Source organism: Mercenaria mercenaria, chromosome 11 (genome assembly GCF_021730395.1).
Source record: "Mercenaria mercenaria strain notata chromosome 11, MADL_Memer_1, whole genome shotgun sequence".
NCBI classification, from domain to species: Eukaryota; Metazoa; Mollusca; class Bivalvia; order Venerida; family Veneridae; genus Mercenaria; species Mercenaria mercenaria.
In genome coordinates this window covers 6,584,976-6,606,670 of record NC_069371.1, presented here as the reverse complement: position 1 = coordinate 6,606,670, position 21,695 = coordinate 6,584,976, and the positions used below count along the sequence as shown (strand labels likewise).

Genomic DNA, 21,695 nt, shown 5'->3' with positions numbered 1-21,695 from the left:
GTTTCGTAAATATTTACTTGCATAAAGTATATTATATAGGTTGTTTAATTTCTGCAACTGAAAAATATTTACAATGATAAATGAAAACACTAGGCAAATCCTAGAATTTCGTGCAAATAAAAAAAAATATATCTTCGAAAAATCTTCTGAAGGTAGCTCTACACGCAAAGTGAAAGTAGAAATAGCTTCGACCTTATCCGAGTTTTTAACTGATAACGCAATATCTAAGAAAGGCGATATCAGAATACACTTAAGAAGGTATAAAGTAAAGCCTACAGAGGCGAAATAAAAAAGATTGGCTAACTGTCATCTTGTGTGCATTCTATTTTTAGGGTTCAAACCCAAGTGCTAATTTTTGAACTGTGAGTGTAAGCACAGAACTTTACTTTGATCTCCAACTACTGAGACATTTTTCACTGTTCAAAGTTAAAATGACGGAATACAGTGTGAAGGATTCAGTTGCAATTATTCAGCTTGACAACCCTCCGGTAAACGCATTAGGGTATGTAGATTCTGGTAATGTATCTGATTTTCTTTTCAGGCTAGTATGCATACATCAGGTCAGAGACTTCCCCTGGATTGAGAGACAGTCTCTAGATCTAAACACTGTCTCTCGCTTGAAAGACAAAATGTCGTTGGATCGAAAGACTGTATTTAGCTTAAGTGTTAAAAAAACATGAACTCATTATTAAAACAATCATTTCATTGCAGTCGCATTATTTATTCATTGAAACAACTTGTTATTTCAAGTAAACTTTACAAGAAACACATTGCCATAGAAGTTTGCTTAAGCATTATAATGCTTAAACAAAATTCCCAAAATAATTTTGATTTTGAAAATTTGATAAAAGAAAGATAATTTTCTATATTTGAAATAAATTTGCGCATTCTATAAAGAGAGTTTTAATTACTCTTCCAATGATTATCATTGCTTAAGCTAATTTGAGTCTTACGATCCAAAGACATTTTGTCTTTCGAACGAGAGACAATGTTTAGATCGAGAGAATGTTTCTCAATCCAGGGGATGTCTCCGACCTGTACATTATACAGTTATATTAATACCAGTACAGTCAACTCGCCAATAGAGAATCACTGCCAATAGCGGGTCACTTGAAAATAAAATGTGAATCTCTCTTATACATATTAGAGTATACAATGTTTAAGTATCCAGTAATATAAACTTATCACTTAGCAATTATTACACAAAAGAAGATGGATCTAATCTAATGAGTTTGAGTTCCATGAATAGATAACTCTTGCAACCAGTTTCCTGACTTGGATTTTAGCACTTGAATTCTTCAAAGTAGAATATTTTTGAGCATACCTCACAGTTTCTTAGGCCTAAAAAAAAAATATGTCTGTTTCCTGTAAAAAATGTTCATCTAATTCAATTATTGGGTTGCAGAAAGACATTCTGAAATATATTTTAAATATTTGCTTATTGACTGTGTTATTAGCTCACTTGCCACATAGTGACAAGGTCAAGCTTTTGTGATCACCATTCGTCCGTCCACAATTTCTTGTGAACACGATAGAGACCATAATTTGCAATCAGTTTTGATCAAACTTGCATACAACTTGTATTGGCATAATATCTCAGTTAAATTGGCCAGATCCCTTCATGGGTTCCAGACTTATGGCCCCTTAAAGGGCCAAAATTTGCTATTTTGGCTTTTGCAGCCATATAGAGACTTCATTTATGGTTTGATTTGATACAAACTTGCAAAATATCTTTAACAACAATAGATCTTGGATTCCATGATGAATCCTTAGATCCAGTCATAGGTTCTGGAGTTACGGCCCCTGATAGACCCCTGAAAGAGCCAAAATTTGTTAATTTTTATGTTGTGAACAAGATAGAAGTGACATTTTAAATTTGATTTTAACCACACTTACACACAACTTAAGTCACAATAAGATCTTGGTTCCTTTCAAAAACCGGCTAGATTCCAGCCTGTGTTCTAGAGTTACTGCCAAGGGGCAAAATTTTCTATTTTGGCCTTTCAGCCATATAGAGGTTGAATCATTTATGTTTTGATTTGATACAAACTTGCACAGAATGTTTAACTTGATGATCTCTAGGCCAAGTTTTGAAACTGGGTCATGTGGGGTCAAAAAGAAGGTCACCAGGTCAAATCAAAGGAAAAAATTGTTCACACCCTAGAGGCCACATTTATGACCCTATCTTCATGGAACTTGGTCAGAATGTTTATCTTGATGATTCCTATGCCAGCTATTAAATGGGTCATATAGGGTCAAAAACTAGATCACCCGGCCAAATCAAAGGAAAAGCTTGTTAACACTCTTGAGGCCACATTTATGACCCTATCTTCATGAAACTTGGTCAGAATGTTTATCTTGATGATTCCTAGGCCAAAATTCAAAACTGGGTCGTGTGATGCCAAAAGCTAGGTCACCCACTCCAATCAAAGGAAAAGCTTGTTAACACTCTAAAGGCCATATTTTTGACTCTACTGTCATGAAATTTGGAAAGAGTGTTTATCTTGATGATTCCTAGGCCAATTTCGAAACTGGGTCATGGTGGGTCAAAAACTAGGTCACCACTCAAATCAAAGGAAAAGCTTGTTAACACTGTAGAGGCCACATTTATGACCCTATCTTCATGAAACTTGGTCAGAATGTTTATCTTGATGATTCCAAGGCCAAGTTTGAATATGGGTGATGTGGTTTTAGAAACTAGGTCACTCGCTCAAATCAAAGGTAAAGCTTGTTAACACTCTAGAGGGCCTCATTTATTTTTACTTATATATGTTCTATATAGACACTGGACACTATTGCAATTTTGCATGCATTCCAAACCCCCTAAAATAACTGCACTCAACAGAACTCTTCAAAAGAAAAAAATCCAGCCACAATAAACATGGGGTTGATTAGCTCTTTTTTTCCCCACCATTTTGAGCCAAATCACATACATATGAAGAATTCTTTGCTGAGATACTACTTTTAGTGGCAAGCATTTTCGAGAATTTAGGAATATAGGGATTTTTTTGATACTTGAATTTCTTTGGATGACTTTATGATCATTCATTTATTTATCTATTTATTTATTTACCAGATTTATATAGTGCCCTTTTCATGATAAACATGTTCAAAGGCACTTTACCTAGCGCAAAGGCAACCACTCCGGACGCCAAATTCCTCCTCTACTGAAGTACAGACACAGAGCAATCTTAGAAGAGGGACAGAGTGAGACAAAGCCCCCGGAACAGAGAGAGAGAAATCCTTCCAGATACAGGCCTGTAAAACTGTAAAAAGATATCTTGTCTTTAGTAATGTTAATATATTGTCAATAAATTTTTCAGGAGCAAAGTACGAAGTGGTATAGACAAATATATAAAAGAGGCTGATCGGGACAGTAGTGTGAAGGCTGTTGTTGTCTGTGGTAAACGAGGAAACTTCTGTGCAGGAGCTGATATCAAAGAGTTTGATGGTGGCAAGAAAGGTAAATTATCTCTGTGTAGTGTAAAGTTCTGTCTGTTAGGGACTATAAAAGTTGTTTGTTTATGGTAATGTCTCCAAAATTTGTCGGTAGGTCTTTTTTTAAGAGGGGACATAAGAGATGTCAGTGTCATAATCAGGTCAGAAACTAGAATTGATAGTGTTTTATTTAATAAACAGAAAACATAAAGGATAGTATTTACAAATTATTAAATTGTCACAGAGAAACATCTGCCATTCCCCCATGGCAGGGGAATATCTGCCAGTCACCCATGGCAGGGGAACATCTGCCATTCCCCCATGGCAGGGGAACATCTGCCAGTCACCCAGGGCAGGGGAACACCTGCCAGTCACCCAGGGCAGGGGAACACCTGCCAGTCACCCAGGGCAGGGGAACACCTGCCAATCACCTATGGCAGGGGAACACTTTCTGTCACCAACGGCAGGGGAACACCTGCCAGTCACCCATGGCTCCTGCCAGTCACCCGTGGCGGTGGAAGGCCTGTCATTCACCCATGGCAGGGGATCACCTGTCATTCACCCATGGCGGGGGAACATCTGTTAGTCACCCATGGCAGGGGAACTCCTGCCAGTCACCCGTGGCAGTGGAAGGCCTGTCATTCACACGTGGCGGGGGATCACCTGTCATTCACCCATGGCGGGGGAACATCTGTCAGTCACCCATGGCGGGGGAGCACTTGTCATTCACCCATGGCAGGGGAACACCTGTCAAAGACTTAACCAAGTAAAAGAAACTTACTATGGACATAACCACTTAACTAGCAAATTATTCCAGATACTTTAAACCTATTGCCAGCAGCTAGGTCAAAAACAAGGCCATTGTAAGTTAGATGCAAAGAGCCCTTGAATAGATGTAACATATTCTCACCTTCATGATGGAGAAAATGAGTAGGAGTTTTCTATATATGGATCCACACAAACAAAATTTGTAGTGGAGTAATTGTAGGAGTCATCTTACAAGCAAGAGGTCTGTTGCAAAATTTGTCCATTGCAAAAACATTTGTAATTCAAACTACTTCCAAGGTTTTAAAAGGAATACAAAAAATTCTATTTAGTGATTGCTCTAGTTTATTTTAGGACCATGGATCACAGATATTGGGGACTACTTTGACAAAATGAAGAAACCCGTCGTAGCAGCAATAGAAGGAGTTGCACTTGGTGGTGGCCTGGAACTTGCCTTGTTCTGTCATTACAGAATAGCCGTAAAAAGTGCAAGGTACTTTTATTGTTCTTGTTTAATTTTATGTTCACATTGACAATATATTGTCAGCGCTGAATTCTTCATGTGAGGAAGTCATCCAGCTGGCTAACGGAAGGTGGATGGTTCTACCCAGGTGCCCGCTCATGATGAAATAATGCACGCAGGGGCACCTGGGGTCTTCCTCCACCATCAAAGCTGGAAAGTCGCCATATGACCTATAATTGTGTCGGTGCGACGTTAAACCCAACAAAATAAATAGATAAATATATTGTCAGCAGCAGAAAACATGCTTGTTAGGGAAAATTTAGACAATCAATGTGACAAAGCAACAGTTGAATGGAAAACAGGTGGAAGAGCATAAGCATGAGGACATATAACTAATTTTAGTGTTATAGATATAGTTGTGTGTAAACTTTTTCTTTTTCTTTTTAATGACTGAAGAGCCTAAGTTTTCCCGTCTAGTATTAGCAGGGCTACCAGTATTATGGTAACAGGTATTGTAATAGGTATGAGATACTTGTTTCCTTGGTAATGCATTTATTGATAGATTTTATGATGCAATGCAATTTTATACTGTAGTAATATACCTTTGTAATTGCCATCTTTATTCAGTTTGCCCATTCTTGTCTAATTTGGAAAATAAAATGTCACTTCGTCATCATGGCCTTGTCAGCAGAATTACAGTCTCAAATAATACCCTGTAACCTATACCCGGTAATGTTGAACCAAATCTTAGTGGAAATGAATTAATGAGGGCAAAAGAAACACAATTTTGTGTTGTGTTTCTGCTAGTATAAATATTACCAAATACAGGCAATTGAATATTAAAATATTACTTACAATTCATTGATGACTGGTATTTACATCTAATCTGCATTGAGACACATGTATACTGTGAAATCATTAATACCCGTTGGGGACTAATTTTCGTGGTTTAGTCAATCCACGAAAATTAATCCCAACGATTAAAATTCCCATTCATTTTATGTTCAAAAGTTGAAATCCACGAATTCATATCCCCGAGAAATAGCCATTTTGAAAAAAAAGCACGGAATTTTATGCCCACGAAACTAAATGATTTTACAGTAATTAGAATTTGAATTTTCACATTTACTCTGATTTGACATAATGTCACTTTGGAAGATGGGCAGGAAATGGCAAATGTTTTCACAACTTAAATCTTAAGTCATTTTGTATTGAATTTAGGGTAGGTCAGCCAGAAGTGGCGATAGGTTTGATCCCTGGTGGGGGTGGTACCATCAGACTACCAAAGGCTGCAGGCCTAAAGAATGCGCTGGAGATCATCACAACAGGGAACCATGTCTCTGCTGAGAAAGCTCACAAGATGGGCATCATTGATCAGGTTTGTATACATGGCCTTTCATACTTCATATAGTATATGAGGTATAAAACAGACAGATCTGAAACTCTCAAATAACAACAAAGCAAAATCTCACTAAATCTCATGATAAGCAGTGAGATCTCATTTATCAATGGGGGCATTATCTCTATGATTGACTTAAAAAGCATGTAGAAGCTTATCAGTTTAAAGTGAGCATTTGTTACATTAATCACAGTGATATGTGATGCTATTTACACTTCTGTTGATTATCATTTCTTTGAAAAAATGGAACCTAGATAAGCTGAAATAATGACCAAAGGTGAAATTTCTCTCAATATTTAAAATGGGCAGTCTTTGCATGTTGTAGTCAATTGTATGATTTCTGATGTGTTTCAATTGCTCTTTACAGAGAGGGAATATGACAATTTTCTTAAATAGTTTGAATGATTTTCATCCAGTTTATGAAGTTATGTTTTTCTTGGCTTTTTTCTTGAAAACTACTATTTTCAAATTAGATGGGAAAAGCACAAATATTTTGACTCCTTGAACATCATAGAATGGTTATTTAGTTCATATGTCTTTACTAACACAAGTTTAGTCAGAACAAATTTATGTCATTTGTGTAATAATAAGACATGTAGGTGTGTATGTAATAAAAAATTATTAATTTTCATGGAGAAATATGCACTTGTTCTTTTGCAGCATAATATTGCTACCTGTAGGATTGCACAATATCACTGCTTCAAAACTAGTGATATTCCTCCATACAAATCTAATAAGCTATAAATATTTCACATCTGTTTTCTACATCTTCTTGTGAAAATGTCATAGTTTCAGTACCTGTCCTGAGTTGGTAGTGCCGTACAGGTATCTATAACATAGGTTATACTGTATTTCAGATTGTATCTGGGAACATCATAGAAGAAGGAATCAAGTTTGCCAAATCTAAGGTTCACTTGGATACCAGCATTGTTTGTTTACGTAACAAGCATGTTAAAGTTGATGGTGATGTTGATAAGGTTGCTGAAGGTACAGTGTTTGTTTTCCTTCTTCGGATGGGTTATGATAACCAGTGAGATCTCATTTATCAATGGGAGCATTATCTCTATGATTGACTTAAAAAGCATGTAGAAGCTTAAATCACCAAAAAAAATACCATAATTCCTTATTTATATGTTTTCATGACTCATTTTCCCATAAACTACATGTTTGACATTGTTTTTGCACCCTTTGCATGTTTTCACAACTCCAAAATTCATAATCTGATCTGTGCTGTGCTGGACCGTTTCCCAATGTCTTAAAACAAACGGCTGAGGTAAGTGCAAAGTAAACTGCAAGTATGAGCATACAGTCATGAATGACAGTATCCTACCATAGTAAGAAAACTGCAGAGCTCATCAAAAACAGGATTTCAACTTATACTATTCATGGACATTGGAAAGGGACAAAGGTTTATGCATGTGAATTTCATGCAGTTTTATAACAACAGTTATATAAAACTGTTTTCTTAGAATGCATAATCTTGTTGATTCAGATGAGCTTTAAACTTTTTTTTAACCCTGACCCTGCTAAATTTCTATAATGAACTTGTCCATCTTCCAATTTGGACAGTACCATTAACTGTTAAAATGAGTGCTTACCAAAAAGATACTGGCCTAATAGCAAACAGTGCAGATCATGATCAGACTGCATGGATATGCAGGCTGATCATGATCTACACTGGTCGCAAAGGCAGAATCAATCATGTCCAGCATGGTAAGGGTTAAATCAAATTGTGATTAAATCATATACCTGCAAATTGAACTGATACTTGATACTTTTTAGTTGTTATCCAGATAATTTAAAACATTAGTTAGAGAGCTGCTATGAAAGAACTTATATAATGTGACATTTACCTTTGCTATTGATTAAGGTTACATCATTGAGAAGTTTTGAAGGTCATTAGTAACTGTTTTGAAATTTTGTTTACAGCTGCCATGGCCAAAGTGAAGTCAAAATATCGTGGAGCTATGGCACCCATTGTAAGTTGTAAAAATTAATTGTTTCCAGACACTACTCACTGTTCAGGGTATTACATTACTGGATATAAGTGTTTGGTCTGTTTATTCTTCTATGAGATAATATGATAGGAATATTGTTAACCAAACAGGATGCTTTTAGTTTAAATTTGTTGACGTTACAATGTAGATTCCATTTCTTCTGATTTTGTCTTGGTCAAGGTCATATTCAGATATAACATTGACAATGTCAGTTCATGTTTGTCCTCTTTACATGAAATTGGAACCTTGTTTTATTAAGACACTTAATAGCTTTGGAATAGTAGGTTTATCATTAAATGGTTATATAAATTGTTGTTGTAGTTTTTAATGTCTGTTTACAACTTAAATAGGGAAAGCTATTTAATGATAAAATAACATTGTAATTAACTTTTTTATCCAGGGAGATTGGTTTGTTGTCATTGTTGTGTTTTTTTTGCATGTGTTTTTGCATGCTGTGTTTAAGGTTGAGGTGTTATCTTTGTAAAGATATGTCTGTCTTTAGTGTAGTAGGATGAACTGGGACTTTTATGCTCCCTAAAGGACGAGTATATAGTTGCCGCTTTGTCCGTCTTTCCATCCGTCCGTCCGTCCCTCAGTCATACTTTTGTCCAGAGTATAACTTGAAAAGCATTAATGGCATTTGATTGAAACTTCACATAGTCATAGAGGTTTGCTGTTCTTTTTTTTTTCTTGAACTACCGCTGACTGGAAAGGAACACCTCATCCCCTGTTACTGCTTTTGGCGCAAAGCACCAAAATGAATGTTTTTGGTACTCAAATAACTCCAAAAACCACAAAACAATTCCCTTTGTCGAATGCCTTTGTCAGATTAGGCATCTCACTATGGTCCTGATGTTGATATGAAATCTTACTGTTTTGAGGTAACATTAGCTGAATTTTACAACCTTGTGGTAACATTTTATTGAAACATGATACTTGTTAATTTATTGTAACATAATGGTTTGTAATTTTCATAAAAATATCTTGTGCCAAGATTTCTTAGAAAACTGCCTGCATCTGACATATCTGTCATTAAGAGTTATTTTTGTCTGTTATATAATTCTGATAAGGTTTTTATTTTATCATGCTTTTCTGGTTATTGTTGTTTTTACCTTAAAAAAAAAGATCGCTGTACTTGATCTATACTTTTGCCATAACACAATTTCCTGGGAAATTTCTTTTTTCTGCTCATTGCTTTATTCCACATGCATTATTTTCAGTATTGTGTGAAGTCAGTGATGAACTCTGTAAGAGTACCATACCAAAAGGGGATTGAGTTGGAGCATGAATATTTTCAGGACTTAAGGTCATCTAGCCAGTCCAAGGCCATGAGATATGCCTTCTTTGCTGAGAGAGCCATAACAAAGGTACTTTCAGTATGTTTTACTTCACCATAACAAGTACCTATTATATGTACTTTATGCCTGCAGCAGTAACAGTGGTCTGTGTTACTTCATAGAATATTCCTGATAAACATTTTATGGTTTAATTTAGAAAAACAACTCAAAGTTTATTTCATTGATTATGGCATTAGAAAGATGAACACTAAATGCATTTGAATGATAATGGCCCTGGTTTATTTGAACAATATTGTATTTAGAAGACAAAGAACAAGGAGCGCCCTGTTACTGAAATGGTTACTCATTGATCCACCTAGTCTGTAACAGGTTTTTCATGAATTGCAGCTTAACCCTGACCCCCCTAAATTTCTATAATGAACTTGTCCATCTTTCAATTTGGACAGTACCATTAAGTAATTAACTGTTAAAAGGGGGACATACCATAAAGATACTGACTGAAAGGTGAACAGTGCAGATCTTGATCAGACTGCATGGATGTGCAGGCTGATCTTGATCTGCATTGGTCACAAAGAATCACAGAATCAGTCATGTCCAGCATGATAAGGGTTAATTTTGCTAGATCTAGAAATATAAACTGTATGCCATTCTAGTGGACTATAAGTTTTGTGGTAGGGTCTTTTAGAATTTTTAAAATATCTTTAATAGTCTCAATTTAAAAATCAAAATGTTTGTTTTGAAATTTCACAAAATATTTTGCATGGAAATGTTGCATTTATGCTAACTAAAATATCCTGAAATGTAAATAACAGTCCATTCACAAATAAAGTTAGAATTGAATAATTTTGTTTGTGTGTGTGTGTCAAAAATTGTGGCTTAAATTTACAATCGAAAATATGTAATTATCAAAACTGTTTGTTGTGACCACCCTTGGAGTTCTTTTGATTGATGTATGACATCAATGGTATTGTCAGAAAAATGTTACTACAGAAAAGACAAATCAAACAGAACGTGTTGTGCAATTAAACAAAAATGGCCCTAAAAAGTGAAACACTTATTGCATTACATTTAAATGAAAATGGTTTTAAACAGTCAAGCACTAAGTGTATTTGAATACAATTGACCTAGAAAGTCAAACATCTAGTGCATTTAAACGATAATGACCCTTGTCAGTCTAGCCAGTCAAGCAATGCACGGATGCCTGAACTATTGGAGGGAAGAGTCATTAACTAATGTTTGTAGAACTTGTGGCACAGCCCTTTTTCTATGATCTCATTTATTAGCCCACCATCATCAGATGGTGGGCTATTAAAATCACTCTGCGTCCATGGTCCGTCCGTCCATCATTCCGTCCGTCCGTCCATTAACAATTTCTCGTTATCGCATCTCCTCAGAAACTACTGGGGGGATTTTGACCAAACTTTGTCAGAATGATGTATTGGTACCCTAGTTGTGTCCCCCTGAAAATCAGACTGGTTCAACAATTTACGAGTGAGTTATGGCCCTTTGTTTATAATTTACATAGATTTATATAGGGAAAAACTTTGAAAACCTTCTTGTCCAAAACCACAGGGCCTAGGGCTTTGATATTTGGTATGAAGCATCATCTAGTGGTCCGCTACCAAGATGATTCAAATTATTTCTCTGGGGTCAAATATGGCCCCGCCCTGGGGGTCACATGGTTTATATAGACTTATATAGGGAAAAACTTTGAAAAACCCCCTTGTCCAAAACCACAGGGCCTAGGGCTTTGATATTTTGTATGTGACATCATCTAGTGGTCTTCGACTAAGATTGTTCAAATTATACCCCTAGGGTTAAATATGGCCCCGCCCAGGGGGTCATATGGTTTACATAGACTTATATAGGGAAAAACTTTGAAAATCTTCTTGTCCAAACCACAAAGCCTAGGGCTTTGATATTTGTAATGTAGCATCACCTAGTGGTTCTCTACCAAGTTTGTTCAAATTATCCCCCTAGGGTCAAATATGGCCCCGCCCCGGGGGTCACATGCTTCATATAGACTTATATAGGGAAAAGCTTTTAAAATCTTCTTGTCAATAACTACAACATTCAAACTTGGACCACATGTATATTTTTGGGTGGCAGATGAACCTTGACATGAGTTGACCTTGATTTTGACCTAGTGACCTACTTTCACATTTCTGTAGCTACAGCCTTCAAATTTGGACCACATGCATAGTTTTGTGCACCGGAAAAAACTTTGACCTTGATTTTGACCTAGTGACCTACTTTCACATTTTTGAAGGTACAGGCATCAAATTTGGACCATATGCATAGTTCCGTGTTTCAAAATGAAATTTGACATTGATTTTGACCTAGTGACCTACTTTCACATTTCTCAAGCTAGAGCCTTCAAATTTGGACCACCTGCATAGTTTTGTGTACCGAAAAAAACTTTGACCTTGACATTGACCTGGTGACCTACTTTCACATTTTTGAAGGTACAGTCTTCAAATTTGGACCACATGCATAATTTTGGTTTCGAAATGAAATTTGACCTTGACTTTGACCTAGTGACCTACTTTCACATTTTCTCAAGCTATACAGCCTTCAAATTTGGACTATGCATAGTTTTGTGCACCAGAAAACACTTTGACCTTGACATTGACCAAGTGACCTATTGTCACATTTTTTGTAGGTACAGGCTTCAAATTTGGACCATATGCATAGTTTCGTGTTCGGAAATGAAATTTGACCTTGATTTTGACCTAGTGACCTACTTCCACATTTCTCAAGCTACATCCTTCAAATTATGACCACATGCATAGTTTTGTGTATTGAAAAAACTTTGACCTTGACATTGACCTAGTGACCTACTTTCACATTTTTGAAGGTACAAGCTTCAAATTTGGACCACATGCATAGTTTTGTGTTCCGAAATGAAATTTGACCTTGATTTTGACCCAGTGACCTACTTTCACATTTCTCAAGCTACAGCCTTCAAATTTGGACCACATGCATGGTTTTATGTACCGAAACAAACTTTGACCTTTACATTGACCTAGTGACCTACTTTCACATTTTTGACGGTACAAGCTTCAAATTTGGACCACATGCATAGTTCTGTATTCTGAAATAAAATTTGACCTTGATTTTGACCTAGTGACCTACTTTCACATTTCTCAAGCTACAGCCTTCAAATTTGGACCACATGCATAGTTTTGTGTACCAAAATGAAGATTGACCTAGTGACCTACTTTCACATTTCTGTAGCTAGAGGCTTCAAATTTAGACCACATGCATAGGATTGTGTACCGAAACAAACTTTGACCTTGACATTGACCTAGTGACCTACTTTCACATTTTTGAAGGTACAGGCTTCAAATTTGCACCACTTGCATAGTTTTGTGTACCAAATTAAACTTTGACCTTAAGATTGACCTAGTGACCTACTTTCAAATTTCTCAAACTACAGCCTTCAAACTTGATGCACATGCATAGTTTTGTGTACAAAAAACTTTGACCTTGAAATTGATCTAGTGACCTACTTTCACATTTCTCAAGCTACAGCTTTTGAATATGAACCACTTGCACAGTGTTGTGTATGGAAATGAAATTTGACCTTGAGCTTGTCAATAAGTCTTGAAATTTGGAACACTCAAAAATGGCACATTGGTGGGCGCCAAGATCACTCTGTGATCTCTTGTAGTTATTCTATAGTATTGTACTGTATTTATGTAAATACATGTATTATATGCAATAAAATATGTTCAAACTAAGTATAGGAGTTGGTATAATCCTATCTGAAATCACAGATCAAAAGGTTAAAACAGAGTAAAAATGTTTAATTTTAACTTTGTAAAGTTGTTATTACAGTGGCAGCTTCCATCTGGAGGGAACTACAGGACAGCGAAACCACTGCCAGTGAAGACGGCAGGTGTTATTGGTGCCGGAACTATGGGAGGTGGTATAGCTCTATGTCTGATCACCTCCGGTATACCATGTGTTCTTGTTGAACAAAATAAAGAGGTTAGATAAAGCACATTTATCTTCTATTAATGAGATTTTTCCTTAGTACATTGATGTGTGGAGATTTATTTCATTAGCCATTAACTTAGAATGAAGTATGTTACGTGGGCCTTACTGTCTTATAATTAGATCCTTAACTGTTGATGATGAAGGGATATAGTTTTCACATTATCTGACCTAGCTTAGTACAAACTTGAAGAGAACAGTATTTGGCTGTGTATCTGTTCATTTTCTGTTATAAATTCATGACACTTTCTGCTTATGTAATCTGAAGAATGGAGGGAACATAAATTTAAGTATAGGGGAAACAATTTATAAGTACTGGTAACTGTGGATACTGGAAAAAGAATCAATGGTTTTTACAATAGAATGACATCAGTTAAATGGTTTGATTACTGAGAATGTTACTTTGTCTAGTAAGGTGTGAAGTCTCACCTAAAGGGGTGTGTCACATATTTAAATATTTGAACTTTGGATGCCCTGTCCAGTCTGTATGATCTTAATGTGTTGTTTATTTTACATTATAGTTTCTAGATAAAGGTATGGAGGCAGTCAAAATGCAATTGATGGGTACAGTACGGTTAGGAAAAATGGCAGAAAACCAGGCTAAACAATGTATGGCAATTCTTAAACCTACAGTCAACTTTGAAGATTTAAAAAATGTTGATCTGGTAAGTACGGTAGATAACTATAAAAAAACGAAAGTGTTGACATGTTATGGTAGTTGACTCTTAAATCACATACAGCAGTTTTTATTTTATTACATGTAACAGACAGAAAATATTTCAGTCCTTTCCGTGAATACAGGACCTCTAGCAAGTAAGGTGACCTTCTACCACATTGCTATAAAAGCTAGCTCATATAACAAGGCAGTATAAGTGCACTCTTAAACTCTATCCTATTACATAAGTATTCTCTATTTGCCACTTATAACTGACAACTTTCCTTCATAATACGTGGGTGGAGGAGAATTGATTTAGAGATGTATTAAGTGAATTTAATCCAGTGAGTACAGAGAACATAGCCACACGGGAGATTTAACAACTGTAGATCTTTCATCAGACAGTAAAACTGGCCTAACCAGGTAAAACTGGGCCTGAGGTAGAAAACCTGAATTAGAGAGCAGTCTCAGAGCATAAGTTTCTGATTTGTTGATCATGTCACCTCGTGACTGAAACTGACCAATGGCAATGCTGTATTTACTTTTAAAACTGGAATTCAATCTCAGTTATATAATGTTGAACCGGTTAAGATGCTAGTAACATAGATATGATTGATCACTCAACTGAAAACTTTTTGTTTTTGTTGTGTGTGCACACTTGCTTTTGCTGTTTGCATACTGGTTTTTGCTATTTTGCTAATTTATCATAGTAATAAATATAATATCTTTTTGTTTAGGTAATTGAAGCTGTGTTTGAAGACCTGAAGTTGAAGAGAGATATCTTTGAACGACTGGACAAAATGTGTAAACCTGAAACAATTCTATGCACAAACACGTCAACCCTGGACATTGATTCAGTATGTATTTGTTCTGTTAACTCTTACACTGAGTAATTTTTAAAAAGAAATTTAACTTCATACAGTGAAATATTATACACGTAGAGGCTATTTTTATTTGCTCACCTGTCACAAAGTGACAAGGTGAGCTTTTGTGATCGCGCGGTGTCCTTCGTCCATCCGTCCGTGCGTGTGTGCGTGCGTCCGTCCATAAACTTTTGCTTGTGACCACTCTAGAGGTCACATTTTTCATGGGATCTTTATGAAAGTTGGTCAGAATGTTCATCTTGATGATATCTAGGTCAAGTTTGAAAATGGGTCACGTGCCATCAAAACTAGGTCAGTAGGTCTAAAAATAGAAAAACCTTGTGACCTCTCTAGAGGTCATATATTTCTCAAGATCTTCATGAAAATTGGTCAGAATGTTCACCTTGATGATATCTAGGTCAAGTTTGAAACTGGGTCACGTACCATCAAAAACTAGGTCAGTAGGTCTAAAAATAGAAAAACCTTGTGACCTCTCTAGAGGCCATATATTTCACAAGATCTTCATGAAAATTGGTCAGAACATTCACCTTGATGATATCTAGGTCGAGTTCGAAACTGGGTCACGTGCCATCAAAAACTAGGTCAGTAGGTCAAATAATAGAAAAACCTTGTGACCTCTCTAGAGGCCATATATTTCATGGGATCTGTATGAAAGTTGGTCTGAATGTTCATCTTGATGATATCTAGGTCAAGTTCGAAACTGGGTCACGTGCGGTCAAAAACTAGGTCAGTAGGTCTAAAAATAGAAAAACCTTGTGACCTCTCTAGAGGCCATATATTTCATGAGATCTTCATGAAAATTGGTCAGAATGTTCACCTTGATGATATCTAGGTCAAGTTCGAAAGTGAGTGACGTGCCTTCAAAAACTAGGTCAGTAGGTCAAATAATAGAAAAACCTTGTGACCTCTCTAGAGGCCATATTTTTCATGGGATCTGTATGAAAGTTGGTCTGAATGTTCATCTTGATGATATCTAGGTCAAGTTTGAAAGTGGATCACGTGCCATCAAAAGCTAGGTCAGTAGGTCAAATAATAGAAAAACCTTGTGACCTCTCTAGAGGCCATATTTTTCATGGGATCTGTATGAATATTGGTCTGAATGTTTATCTTGATGATATCTAGGTCAAGTTCGAAACAGGGTCATGTGCAGGCAAAAACTAGGTCAGTAGGTCTAAAATTAGAAAAACCTTGTGACCTCTCTAGAGGCCATACTTGTGAATGGATCTCCATAAAAATTGGTCAGAATGTTCACCTTGGTGATATCTAGGTCAAGTTTGAAACTGGGTCACGTGCCTTAAAAAACTAGGTCAGTAGGTCAAATAATAAAAAAACATTGTGACCTCTCTAGAGGCCATACATTTCATGGGATCTGTATGAAAGTTGGTCTGAATGTTCATCTTGATGATATCTAGGTCAAGTTTGAAACTGGGTCAACTGCGGTCAAAAACTAGGTCAGTAGGTCTAAAATTATTAAAATCTTTTGACCTCTCTAGAGGCCATATTTTTCAATGGATCTTCATGAAAATTGATCTGAATGTTCACCTTGATGATATCTAGGTCAGTTTCGAAACTGGGTCACGTGCGGTCAAAAACTAGGCCAGTAGGTATTAAAATAGAAAAACCTTGTGACCTCTCTAGAGGCCATATTTTTCATGAGATCTTCATGAAAATTAGTGAGAATGTTCACCTTGATGATATCTAGGTAAAGTTCAAAACAGGGTCACGTACCTTGGAAAACTAGGTCAATAGGTCAGATAATAGAAAAACCTTGTGACCTCTGTAAAGACCATATTTTTCAATGGATCTTCATGAAAATTGGTCAGAATTTTTATCTTGATAATATCTAGGTCAAGTTCAAAACTAGGTCACATGAGCTCAAAAACTAGGTCACTATATCAAATAATAGAAAAAACGACGTCATACTCAAAACTGGGTCATGTGGGAAGAGGTGAGCGATTCAGGACCATCATGGTCCTCTTGTTTGTTTCAGTGTAAGAATGAAACATTTATCACCAAGTGAAAACCAGCTGCAATATTTGTTAACCGCAATGTCAGAGTGAAAATGTAAGATCTGGAGTTATAACTAAAAGCAATTTTGATCATATTTGTAGAAGTATTTCTTTCTATTCATGTCTTTTCAAATCCGATTTTTCCGATTTTTTAGCTTACCTGTCACAAAGTGACAAGGTGAGCTTTTGTGATCGCGCAGCGTCCGTCGTCCGTCCGTCCGTCCGTCCGTGCGTCCGTGCGTAAACTTTTGCTTGTGACCACTCTAGAGGTCACATTTTTCATGGGGTCTTTATGAAAATTGGTCAGAATGTTCACCTTGATGATATCTAGGTCAAGTTCGAAACTGGGTCACATGCGGTCCAAAACTAGGTCAGTATTTCTAAAAATAGAAAAACCTTGTGACCTCTCTAGAGGCCATATTTTTCACAAGATCTTCATGAAAATTGGTCAGAATGTTCACCTTGATGATATCTAGGTCAAGTTTGAAACTGGGTCACGTGGGTCAAAAACTAGGTCAGTAGGTCTAAAAATAGAAAAACCTTGTGACCTCTCTAGAGGCCATATTTTTCATGAGATCTTCATGAATATTGGTCAGAGTGTTTACCTTGATGATATCTAGGTCAAGTTCGAAACTGGGTCACGTGCGGTCAAAAACTAGGTCAGTAGGTCTAAAAATAGAAAAACCTTGTGACCTCTCTAGAGGCCATATTTCTCAATCGAACTTCATGAAAATTGGTCAGAATGTTAACCTTGATGATATCTAGGTCAGATTTGAAACTGGGTCAAGTGCGGTCAAAAACTAGGTCAGTAGGTCTAAAAATAGAAAAACCTTGTGACCTCTCTAGAGGCCATATTTTTCATGAGATCTTCATGAATATTGGTCAGAATGTCCGCCTTGATGATATCTAGGTCAAGTTCGAAACTGGGTCACGTGGGATTAAAAACTAGGTCAGTAGGTCGAAAAATAGAAAAACCTTGTGACCTCTCTAGAGGCCATATTTTTCATGAGATCTTCATGACAATTGGTGAGAATGTTCACCTTGATGATATCTAGGTCATGTTTAAAAGTGGGTCAAGTGCCTTCAAAAACTAGGTCATTAGGTCAAATAATAGAAAAACCTTGTGACCTCTCTAGAGGCCATATTTTTCAATGGATCTTCATGAAAATTGGTCAGAATTTTTTATCTTGATGATATCTAGGTCACATGTGCTCAAAAACTAGGTCTCTGTGTCAAATAATAGAAATAACGACGTCATACTCAGTTCAACACTGGGTCATGTGGGGATAGGTGAGCGATTCAGGACCATCATGGTCCTCTTGTTCAATGTTGTAGTTTTACTTTTCACTGTGAAATTACTAGTATATATTTCTCTGTTAATTCACTAATGCACTGAAAACATGTAATAAATACTTATCCAATGTGATAATTACTGAACCTGGACAGGTGGAAACTGTTTTGTTGCTTATATAAAAGTCCTGTAAAGCACAGTAGAGTATTGGATCCCTTTGACCAGATGAAACATGATTTTACAGCTGTCTTCAAACTCCCTATCAATTGCGCAAGCATTCTGTTGTCTTTTATGATATTGGAAGAATGTTGCAGTCATTTTGTTTTAATATGTTTGAATTAATGCATCGTGGTATTTTAATTATGATGTCTAATTGGCCACCCCTGCTGAAAGGCAAATATTGAATGTACTAAATATTGATGATATCAAATAGTTTATTTAAAATTTGCATAATTGCAAATAATACAGAAGCCAAAATAAACTGTCTTTGGGTTGGTTTTTGTTTTGTCAGATTATCAGGAATACTGTATTTCTACTTGACAATGTATTCTCACATACCTGTTGTCCAAATGCATTTCTTTTACTGAAAATATCTAAACAAGGCATAATTGGACACCCTTATCTACAGACTTTATGTCATCATTTGATCTTCATGCAGTTTAAATATGCCCAGAACATTCCTTGACCAAAATATTTGTTAAATAAACCAAAGTAATGGTGTGTGTTGTTAGACTGATTTATTACCCGTTGTTATTCATAGATAAGTACTATTAGTTTGAGAGAGACATTTTCTTGTTTTTTTAGATACATTTTAAGTGCTTTTTAAATTACTGGTAAGTACTTTTAGTCTGAGAGTGATTTTATTGTTGTTTTAAGATAAGTACAGGTTGTTATAGTAATTTACTGTTTATTACTATTTCTAGAGAAGTTATGTCAGAATGATGTAATAGTAGTTGTAAATTTTAGATTAGAACTTTGAAGAATGTTGTATTATTTATTGTTATTTATAGATTGCAACAGCCACAAAAAGACAAGAAAAGGTTGTAGGCACCCATTTCTTTGCACCATCGTACATAATGAAACTGTTAGAGAATATTTATGGAACTAAGACGTCTGCTGAGACTGTGGCAACTGTCATGAAACTAGGAAAAACTATCAGAAAGGTAAGTTACAGTGAACATGTCAAATTTCTGTCCAGTTAGAGTCGGTTGTTAACATGGCCTACTTTTGCACCATTTACAATAAAGGCCAGTGATTCTACTAAGATGACCAATGGGAAACTTGACCAGGTTCCAGGGTTATACATGTAACTTGAATCTGGAGACCTGTCTCTTGCCATTGGTTACTTTCAAGTTTGATCACAGAAACAGCCATTCATGTGCATGAGTTTTGATACTGGTCGCCAAACTCTGCTTTCTGAACCAGAAATTGTATCTTAATTTCTTCACATGTAATATTGAAAATCTGCTGTATGAGCTTAGCTGTTGAGAAAATGTATTTTATCATTACTATATGCAATATGAAGTATTTGCTGTCATAATTTTATTTCAACACACACAATTTGAATACAGCTTATTATTGTGTTCATTTTGTCCCTACTAGGTTCCCGTGTTGGTTGGTTCCTGCACTGGGTTCGTCGCTAACAGAATGTTAGGACCATACTCACAGGAGGTAAGGGACACAATTTAACAATTATGATGTTTAATAATAATGTACTTTTATCTTTTATTTTATTCATCAAGACATAAAATCATGCGAAAACAAATTTTAGTTTCAAACGTTACATTAGGAACGCTTACTGTAATACGAAGCAATAATGACCTATCACCAACACTGTGCAGAAAGCAAGACATTCCATCACCATATTTTGAAATCTGAACAATTCATACCACTGCCATGCGATACATCATCCAAAGAGCCATTTAAAATGTTTATTGCCTGTAAAAGCTAAAATGAATGTAAATTAATTTCCGAAGTAGATAAATTAAAGACATAAGTAATCTGGACAAGATAGAATAAAGCTTGAGCCTGATATGAATTTTCGAGACAGCGTATATCCCGTATCCTGTCACCAACAAGCTGTGTAAAGATTTTATCTTGCTGACTAGCCTTTACTTACATGCTATAATCTAATATTTTGTAAATTAACAAAGCGGCACCCATTTTTCTTTTAATCAAAATTCATATCTGAAATGTGTAGCAGGATATGGAATATATCCTGTCTCCACGTGACGCCTATTGACCAATAGAAATGCAAGAAACTTGTAGGAGGCAAGATAAACATAGATATTTGATGACTTCATTTTATGGTATATTTTCGTAATAACCTTCCCAGCAAAATTATGAATAACACAATGTAAGTCTTATTAGACAATAATGTATTGTTTGTAATTATGTGATTTCATGATGTCCTTGTTATTGGGCCAAAGATAGTCATATTGACCTTTGGCCTTAAGCCAATACCCCTGCTTGAGGCACAAAAACAAGGCCATTAATTATGAAATCATTGTTTCTTTTTCTGTTCATAGTCAATGTTTATGGTAGAAGAGGGTTCCACACCACAAGAAATTGATCAAGTACACTTAGATTTTGGCATGCCAATGGGCAGGTTTGAAGTTCGAGACCTGTCGGGTGAGTAATTTTTTACTCAGCCTTGAACCTGGTACTAACTGTTTGATCTGCCTTTTCCATAGGGTTTTTCCTTGATTTGTTTATCTCTCTCTATATAAGAAAGTACCATTCATATTACAGTCATTGTTAAGAAATCCAAGTGTGGTGAAAGGATTTTTTTAATTTCTAAAATATCTTGATTTGTTTTCCAAGTTATTGTCAAAAAACATTTTGAGGTCCACTATTCAAAGAATAGTCTGGGCAATTCTACTCACCCTGGTGTCAGGGTCGGTGTCGGCGTCACAACTTGTTAAAGTTTTGCATGCTAGTACTTATAGCGTTTACTTAAAGGCATATAGCTTTGAAACTTATTTTTTCTTTTTTAGGTCAGTTACCAACCTCACTATGTCAAGTCCCATAACTCTGACTTGCATTTTGGCCAAATTATATCCCCTTTTGGACTTACAAAATCCTGCTTAAAGTTTTGCATGCAAGTACATATAGCTATTATTTAAAGGCATATAGCTTTGAAGCTTATGTTTTCTTTTTCTAGGTCAATAACCAACCTCACTGGATCAAGTCTCATAACCCTGACATGTTTTTTTGTGTTTTTTTGGGCAAATTATGCCCCCTTTTGGACTTAGAAAAATATCCAAAATAATATAGATATTGATTTGAATCTTCACTTGTGTGTTTGGGTTATAAATCTAGGTGATAGCGTAAACTCCCATAACTCTGACTTGTATTTTGAGTAAATTATGGACCCCTTTTGGACTTAGAAAATCCTGGTTAATGTTTTGCATGCAAATTACTATATCCAAAACTAATGCAGACACTGGATTGAAAATCTATAGATATTTTAACATTTCAATAGGATAATATTCCTG

At 35.9% G+C, this 21,695-nt stretch overlaps 1 protein-coding gene across 3 annotated transcripts in view; it reads left to right on the top strand.

Annotated features, from left to right (window-relative positions):
• The first annotated feature begins 169 nt into the window (after positions 1-169).
• The window catches only part of LOC128546985 (peroxisomal bifunctional enzyme-like), a 44,156-nt gene continuing 22,630 nt past the window's right edge, over positions 170-21,695 (top strand). For 2 of the 3 annotated variants that reach the window (XM_053518458.1, XM_053518457.1), the window contains exons 1-12: positions 170-502; positions 3,324-3,463; positions 4,558-4,696; positions 5,888-6,044; positions 6,923-7,052; positions 7,995-8,044; positions 9,283-9,429; positions 13,201-13,353; positions 13,881-14,024; positions 14,752-14,871; positions 19,209-19,361; positions 19,801-19,869. In XM_053518458.1, the coding sequence (XP_053374433.1) occupies positions 432-502; positions 3,324-3,463; positions 4,558-4,696; positions 5,888-6,044; positions 6,923-7,052; positions 7,995-8,044; positions 9,283-9,429; positions 13,201-13,353; positions 13,881-14,024; positions 14,752-14,871; positions 19,209-19,361; positions 19,801-19,869 (1,473 nt within the window). In that variant the 5' untranslated portion in view covers positions 170-431. Of the gene's footprint in view, positions 503-3,323; positions 3,464-4,557; positions 4,697-5,887; positions 6,045-6,922; positions 7,053-7,994; positions 8,045-9,282; positions 9,430-13,200; positions 13,354-13,880; positions 14,025-14,751; positions 14,872-19,208; positions 19,362-19,800; positions 19,870-20,726; positions 20,830-21,695 lie in introns of all 3 variants that reach the window. The other variant, XM_053518456.1, reaches the window with a different exon arrangement.